This window comes from Cupressus sempervirens, chromosome 7 (assembly GCF_028749045.1).
Source record: "Cupressus sempervirens isolate cs-2001-9-10 chromosome 7, ASM2874904v1, whole genome shotgun sequence".
NCBI classification, from domain to species: Eukaryota; Viridiplantae; Streptophyta; class Pinopsida; order Cupressales; family Cupressaceae; genus Cupressus; species Cupressus sempervirens.
This window is the reverse complement of record NC_143124.1, coordinates 153,029,533-153,037,976: the sequence shown is the minus strand read 5'-3', so window position 1 is coordinate 153,037,976 and position 8,444 is coordinate 153,029,533. Positions and strand designations below refer to the sequence as shown.

Here is an 8,444-nt window from a genome sequence, read left to right as displayed (position 1 = left end):
TGTCAGAAGTAATATGAAGGAAAAAAGATGTGCGTGTAAATGAAAAGAAAGATAAAAGCTTCCCAATTTGATGCTATGTAATGAGAAATGATGCCATTATCTGAAGGAAATCAAAACAACATGAAATGCAATGCCAGAAGTGATTGAACTTCTCTGGGATGATCGCAGTCTAGTCCAACATGGGTCAAGTATTGATCAGGCATGAGAAGTCTTGGGCAACGAAGTTTACATTAGTTCACATTAGTGATCTATAAACTACAAAAAATAGTCCATGATGTAGTGTTCAACATTAGTGAGGAACATAAAGCTCGGCAAAGAACCCAAAAAAGAACCCAACAAAGAACCGAAAAAGCCCATTTCGAACCCCAACAAAGAACCCAAAAAAAATCCAAAACTAGTAAAAACAGAATGTTATTCATCTACTTCTGGTCACAAAAACAAATGAAATGCAAGCTTCTCGTACCAGACACACAAATGAAAGTTGGATTTCTTGGCGGCACCCTGTAAACTTGATTTCTTGGCAACTAAAAATGATGGATGAGCTTTGTACATGACAGATGATTAAGATGCTTTTCACAAACCCTTTTTTCCCCCAAAAAAAAATTGCCAGACCTGACCACATATAAAATTAGGTTTACAAAATAGTGAAATAGATAGAGGTTATTCCTATTCCACCTATTTAGTGGAAATTCTACCATGCCCATTTTAGGCTAAAATTAGAATTACTTCCCAAAGGACTTCGTATCTTTTACGTTTTAGCTGGCCATTTAGCCAAATATCCCTTGGACTCTGGGTTGCGTGAAGAGCTAAACAACCTGAAAAAACAGTCGTTGCAAATAGACACACTCAATCTTGTTTTTATATAAAAATAAAAATAAATTATGAGCAATATCAAAATAGTGACTCCTATAAGATAAGATTGGTGGTGGGGTCAACGCCAAAACTGTTGCATCGTCAGCACATATCCTTCCAAGAAGATATTTTAGAAAATGAATGGCATCATATCTCTTCACGTACATCTGTCTGCTTTTATTCACCCCGCGTTTCCGGAATTATCTAGAAATTCGGCTTTCATCAACACCTTCGCACGGCAGAGAGTATAAATTCCTCTGCCCGTTATTAGGCACACCTGTATTCATTACGTCTTCAAGAGTCTTGCTGTTCAATTTCTTGTTCTACTGATCAATCAGGGAAAAAGAGGCCAATCAAGAAGCAACTGAGGTTTTTGCAGAAACAGATCGGCGGTTTTCATTCATATAGAAAAGCGATTTTCTTCGAAGCAGATCGAGGTTTTTTATACGTAGCGATTGTGTTGGATGATTGCTTTGTAGTTTTTTTCTTCCTAGCTTTTTTGCGTGCTGGTTTTTCTCTAGATCGGAGGTACTTGATGGTTTTTGAGTTTTCGTTCTGCTTGATTCGATTCTGTTAAAATTTTCTCTTACCCAGTAAATTACTTCTAAAATAGGATATATGCAATCATTTTATTTTCAAGAAATAATCCATACATAAGCAAAGACAAAACAAAAATGAGATGATACTCTCAGCGCAAGAAATTAATGTTGTCTACCCCATCCTGTAAACGGTATTTATGTTTTCGGAAAAAGATAATTTCTAGTGAAGATGGAAAATATAGGTTATTATTTCTATATGATACAAAACAGTAAACCCTTAAATTAAAATGATCTCAGATGGTTAATGGTGACATTTTTGAACGCCTTACAGATATAATTGATCTGAAGGATCTGTTGATCTATTATGAGTTTCACTGCGTAGGGCCTTTTAAAGTGTAGAGGTAGCTTAAGTTGTATAAAATTTGCGCGCGTTTTACTGGATTTGTCCGTGTTTGTGCTATGCTTTTAATTTTAAACTATTCCCGCGGAAATTACCTCTGAAGCAATTTTTGCAATAAAGAGGCTGTGAAGCAGCCATAAAATGGGATGGATACAGGCTTTTTGCCGGTCTGTACAGGTAACAGAGCTATGAACTTGATACAAATGAACCAATTTTCTAAATTTGATAATGCCAACAGCCAGCTCACATGAACTACACAGCTTCAAGAGAAGCAAATTAGAACCAACTTGGAACCATATAACACTGCTAAACTTTCAGGTAACTAAAAACAATCAAATTTTTAGGAACAAATTTAGATTAAGTAACTAGTCTTGAAAGATTTTAAAAGTAAACGCAGGAAAAATGGTCGGTAACTAGTTTTACATTAACAACTAATTAAATGTAGTTGAGTCTTAAGAAGAACACTGAGTATCAATTTGCATGAAATATGCAGATTCACAGAAGTATATCTGAACATGCATTTGAATCTGTAGGCAAGTAGATATAAACGGAACATAAAAAAGTCATAGACGGACACATCATATATCAGAAGCCTGTGGGGAATCTGTGCATGTAAAGAGTATAACATGCAAGATTAATAGCTGGAGAATAAAATAAATGCAAATGAAATAGAAGAAGAAATTTACTATCTACTCTTTTAAACACACAGCTAGTAGCATGTGCGATGAAGATAACAAAGAAAATAGTTCAAGAAGTTGATATTCATAAGAACAATCATCTATGCACATTTCTTCATTTACATGGTGTATCATTTTTCTTAAATATCAAAGATGTTATAGTTGGAGTTCATTTAAAGGTTAACCAATACTTGTAGTTGTTTGATGTTATGTTAGTTCATTTAAAGGTTAACCAATACTTGTAGTTGTTTGATGTTATGTAAATGAATAACTTTTTCCTTGTCGATTTCTATTAATATTTAAACTTTCTTTTGGAAGCTTTTCTTTTGAGCACTACTCAGATGAAAAGTGAAGATTTATGCAAATTCTAAAATTTACTCATTAAGTGAAAAGCCTCCTTGCATCTAGGAAAATTCAGAAATATAGATATCTGCACTCTCCGTTGCAAACAACTTGGAATCAATGCAAAAAATTATAATGATTGTTGGAAAACAAGGTCTTTTTGGATGTAATTTATGTTTCTATGTTGGAGAAGATTCTTCAGTTTTTACAATTACAATAAAAAGGTTGACTTAATGAATATAGCAACTTGAGCGATTGTTTTGTTTTTGATATTTTATATGTTTCAGCCTTGAGGTAATTTTCAATGTATGTACTGCCATACTTGCAATTGAACACTTGTCTGTAATGTGAAGTGACATTCGCAGTATAATATATATGGAAAAGATTGCACCATGTAACTCTGATCTGATGTATGGTTTGTAACTTTGTTTATGATGAATATATGTGTGATCAGCCTGGGTAAAGAGGTTTCTTTCATATTTTGCGGCAAGCCCTTTGTCAAAAACAGTTATGAACACAGGGCGCATTTGGTTGTTTTTGTCTATGCACCAAAGGTTCACATGAAGTAGACATTTATGTTGTCGTTAAGGCATAGAATTTAGAGCTTTTATATAATGATTTATCATTTATGCCATGTAGGTCATATATAAATATAGTAGGGGAATAGCAGGATTTATTAAACCAAAAGAGATTCACAGAAAGAAACAGAGCTTTTAAGTTTGAGGGGTGAAAGCTTCTGGCTTTAACTCTGAGAGTAGTTTTGTTGGCATTTATGTCTGCTCTAACTTGGGTTTACTCAATAGAAAATATTAACAGAGATGTAAGGCATTAAATATGGTAAGGAAACATGCTGGAGAGTCATCTTTTGTCAACGATATTTTATGTCGGGGCAGTAAAATGGGTTTTTAAAGATAAAATGCCATAACCAAGGAGAAGAGTTGGGGGGGAGGGGGGGAGGGGGGGGGGCGGTGGGTGCAGGGGGGACTTCTACCTTCAACTCAGTTTTATTTTGGCTTGTTGGGGGTTAATTGATGAATATGAAACCTCCTCTCAATCAAGAAGATGAGGTCGTAGGAAATATATGTTGTTCTGTCAGTTTCTTAAGAAATTTCTTAGCTGTGAATTTACAAGGCATGTCCTCTTGTAAGGCGTTATGCTCCTAACTTGGCAAGATATTCATAATATCCTGTTGGTCGTGTATCGGTTTCAGTGCCCATTAATGTGTTCTGAAACATTTGATATGGCAAAACAATAAATTTTCTGTGGTACTAAACAAGAAAATTCAAAAACAATTTATTCTTGTAGCCATGTGTTTAGAATCTTGAGATGCAGGTTTCAAGTACACAAAGCTTTCAACAAATGGATGGGTGGCAAACTCCCTACCTGGCCACAATACCATACTTAGACTGCAAGCAGAGATAGCTATATCTAAGTGCTTATAATGCTGTAGTCTACAGTACCCCCTTTCCTCACGATGGTTAACTTTGTTTCTTGCCTTATTTTGATTTTTTCTGTTTTTCCATTCTTCATGTGCTTGATCTGTTTCTTCTCTTTTCTTTCACCAGAAACGGAGGTCCTGCCCCTGATCTGTTGCATTTGGGCCAATTGCCTCGATTTCTTTAGGTGTGAGACAGCATCAAGTGACCGTGCGGCAAAGCTTATGTTCCTGGACTCAAACAAATTAGTTTCAAACTGCAACCTGACAACTCTTCAAAGTTGTAATACTGAAGATTTATTCAGGAGATGATTGAGTTTTCAGTTGGACTTAACTTGTTGTGCATGTTATATCATCCATCAAAAATTTGGATGAATGAAGCTGTTCACGATAATGCTTGGATTTTATGCTTGCTGACTTGGATTGCTATGCAGCACTGTGATCAGAGTGGGGCTATTCAAAGAGATTTGACCGGTGTTCTTGGATGGGTGTTGACCAATGACTGCAATGTTGGAATTTATCAAGAACTGGAAATTTGACTTCAAACTACTTCTTATGCAGGTAGAGAACTGTGAACAATGTGTCCAAGTATGGAGGTTCTTCCTGAGCATTTGGCTCAAAAAGGATGTGACGAGCCTATGGTACTTGTCTCAACTTCAAAAGTAAAGGATATGCAATCGGTGAATGGAAGTCATGAAAAGCTAGATGAAGGATATGGGCAACATGGGTGAGTGAGCCACTCTATTTGTAATTTTTAATAAAAAATATATATGGGTACACTCTAAAGTTTAGTCTACACTTTTTGATTTTGTTCTATGCAAATTCTAAGCAAGAGAAGAAACTATTATAATCTAAATCTGTTAGAAATCCTTCGTTTCCTATCGTCATATATCTCAACTGGTTTACAGGTCAGATATAGAGTCAGTTGCAGAATTCTTGGTAGCTAACACTTTTATATCAACAATAATAATTTTTATTTCAAAAATAAATGAGGAGATCGTGTATGACATGGTATAGCATTTGTCCTGTAGTAATTGTTCATAATTTAGTGTGGTTATAATGAACTTAACTACAAAGCTACGAGGAAGATCTAATTAATTCTTTAGAATATAACCTGTGTATTCACTAAATTCTTGTAGTTGTTATGGCATTGTGTGCTCTTTATTCAAAGAAATTAAATTCTCTGTCTTGGTTGTTCCTGTTAACAACAACTTGCATGAATATTTAGAGCACTTTAGTATTGTTCATTTCAGCTGTCTGTATGAATTAGTGTAACTACCAAATTTTAATACTACTATATCTGTCCTGTCGATGACAGTTGTTCTCATTATAGACGGAGGTGCAGTATCAGAGCACCTTGTTGCAATGAGATCTTTGATTGCAGACATTGCCACAATGAGGCAAAGGTACAGTCTTTCACATCTGTTTGTAAATGGCTGTTATGGTCTTGCCTATTCATTGTATGAATTCAAAATGTGTTTTACTGGTTTAAAATGTTTTGCAGAATGCTGTGGATGTTAATCCAGAAGCGAGTCATGACATTCCTCGTCATGAGGTGCAACAGGTAATGCTAATTTTTTGTTTGAATGAAATGGCTTCTATTGGAGTTAAATTAGCTTTGCACCTTGTACATTATTTGCAATTGCTTTATACATGGGGTGTATTGCAAGTCACATTGTTTGATATTGCCTTTTCAGGTTATCTGTTCAATATGTGGCACTGAACAAGATGTAAGTGCCCAACCTTCAGTATAATTATATGTGGAATGATAACCAAATGCACTTCTAACAAGTTTTCCTAACTTGGTAATTCCTTTTGACTTTTTGACGAGTTCAGGTCAAGCAAATATGTGTCAACTGTGGAGTTTGTATGGGAAAATACTTCTGTGAGATCTGCAAATTCTATGATGATGATGTAAGTCTACGGTCCACATGCTATTTGTCTTCTACTTTGACTATGGAATATTTTTCTGAAGTATCGAAAAGTCCCACCTGTTATATTTGGGATTGTAATTGGGGTACTGAACATGACCTTGTTGATTGATCTTTCAGCTCTCAAAACAGCAATACCATTGTGATGGGTGTGGCATTTGTAGGTGAGTTTCTATCACCCATTCTCTAAGCTTCCATGTATTTTGGGTGATTTATTATTTGTGCATGTGATCTTCTTAGGACTAAAAGTTTCTACTTTCTGGTAATCTCTTTTATACAGAACTGGGGGACGAGATAATTTCTTCCACTGCTACAAATGTGGTACGTGTATAGCAAATGGAAATAGTTTGCTTTCTGTTTTTCCAACTCCTTACTGGACTTTTTCATGAAAATCACTCATTTTGCCTGAGCATGTATTATATCCTGCAAGTCTCAACATATCTATCTGTTTGGTTTCAAGGTTGCTGCTATTCAGTTGCATTGAAGGATTGCCATCCTTGTGTAGAAAGAGCAATGCATCATAACTGCCCGGTTTGCTTTGAGGTGGGTTGTATGGGTTTCTCTTTGCCTGTCTCTGATAGTGATTACATAAATAGAATTTGAAATATTCAAGTGATGATATTGTCATTCGCCAATTGAATTTCTGACATCTTAGACCTCTCTATTGATTTTTTTCATTTGCAGTTTTTGTTTGAATCTACAAGGGAGATTAGTGTACTCCCTTGTGGTCATACCATTCATATGGACTGCCTGAAGGAGATGCATCAGCATCTACAGTAAGTTCCCTCATAGTTTTCAGGCTTATATCCTCTCTAACATAGGTGTGGGTCTGGATTGTTTTATGAGTATTTGCGAAGGTGTTTGTCTAACATGTTAATTTCATCCATGGTACTTCACAGATTTTCATGCCCTGTTTGTTCCAAATCAGTTTGTGACATGTCAAGAGTGTGGGAAAAACTTGATGAAGAGGTAATTCTCTAATGTAGTGATATTAAACTATTATTGCAGCATGGTTTGCTAGAAAAAATATTTGAGTCCGGAAAAACTGAACTGCTAAGTTGAAAACTAAACTGCTAAGTTGATTTATGTCAAACACTTAAAATTCCTGCTGTGGAACTGTTAACTGAATATGGATTATTTGAAATATTTCAGGTTGCAGCAACACCAATGCCTGCATCCTACCAGAATAAGAAGGTAGTTTCAAGATGAATTCAGATTCCCTGCTTGCTTTTCTTAATGAGATCTGGTTTATACCTATAGTTCAGACATTTAAACTTGGTTTAAGGCTTATTATTAATCTTGAAGTGTCACTGCAATTGGATTTACCTTCTTTTGATGGCTTTTCCATTGTGTTCATAGGCACACGAGAATCAAAACTATTTTGCCATTTTATATTTTTTAATGTGTAAATACATTCAATTATTTACTTTTGCAGTGTGTACAACACTTGAACCTAAAGTAGGTGAATACGTGTTAATGAGAACATTGGTTTTCAACAGGTTTGGATTCTATGCAATGACTGTGGGACTACTTCGGAAGTCAAGTTTCACATTCTTGCACACAAGTGTGCAAACTGTAACTCGTATAATACACGGCAGACCAGAGGGTGCTCTCAATAAGACTTGTGTCATACATAATGGCATTGCTTCAATACCTTGGTTGTTTGACCTGCCTGAGGTCTATATTTCTTCCAACATGCAAATCAGTTGAAGTCTGAAATTTTGGTGGAGAATGCTTTGTTAGTTTTGCCATGATCCTCTCTGCTGTAGTATTTGTTGCAATGCACACATTTGAGAAAGTTGGACCTGAAATTGCCAATGGTCTACAGAGAAGTTTTGCTGCAGAATTGTGTAAAGCAGCATTTGTAATATAGGTCTGTGAACATATAGTAGACCTGCTAAAACAGTTTTGAGAGATTTGTGTTGCAGGTCTAAGAACATATGGGAGACCTACTAGGAAATCATCTTAAAAAAAGTTGTCTGGTATGACAAGCATGTAATCATAGCATTGTATTCCTTGTACGTTGCAAAATCTTTAAGCTAATTGAAGCATTTTGTTTGTAGATTTGCATGTGCTTGATTCTTTGAAGGGAAATATTCCTTGATGTTGTGTTGGAGTCCATGTTGCCTGTTTGGGCTCTTATTTAGCTGTTTGCCGAGTTTCTGTAGGTTTGTTTGCATGACCGGGGCTGGTCATATTATATAGTTGTGGTATGTACCACAAATACACGAAGTTTACAGACTTGCCATGAAGTGTTGTGAAAATTCC

General features: G+C 35.6%; 1 protein-coding gene across 1 annotated transcript; it reads left to right on the top strand.

Annotated features, from left to right (window-relative positions):
- The first annotated feature begins 1,131 nt into the window (after positions 1-1,131).
- On the top strand, positions 1,132-8,240 carry LOC149545975 (putative E3 ubiquitin-protein ligase RZFP34). Its single transcript, XM_089790920.1, has 13 exons — positions 1,132-1,289; positions 4,376-4,972; positions 5,564-5,651; positions 5,750-5,809; positions 5,943-5,975; positions 6,082-6,159; positions 6,297-6,340; positions 6,457-6,497; positions 6,637-6,719; positions 6,861-6,952; positions 7,076-7,145; positions 7,329-7,370; positions 7,676-8,240. The coding sequence occupies exons 2-13, from the start codon at positions 4,824-4,826 to the stop codon at positions 7,793-7,795; spliced, it is 900 nt and encodes a 299-aa protein (XP_089647046.1). The 5' UTR covers positions 1,132-1,289; positions 4,376-4,823; the 3' UTR covers positions 7,796-8,240.
- The last annotated feature ends 204 nt before the right edge of the window (positions 8,241-8,444 follow it).

Coding starts and splice junctions, on each gene's coding strand:
- LOC149545975 (XM_089790920.1), top strand. CDS start 4,824: ATGTGTCCAAGTATGGAGGTTCTTCCTGAGCATTTGGCTCAAAAAGGA. Junction 5,976..6,081: donor TATGTGGCACTGAACAAGAT/GTAAGTGCCCAA, acceptor TGACGAGTTCAG/GTCAAGCAAATATGTGTCAA. Junction 6,160..6,296: donor GCAAATTCTATGATGATGAT/GTAAGTCTACGG, acceptor TTGATCTTTCAG/CTCTCAAAACAGCAATACCA.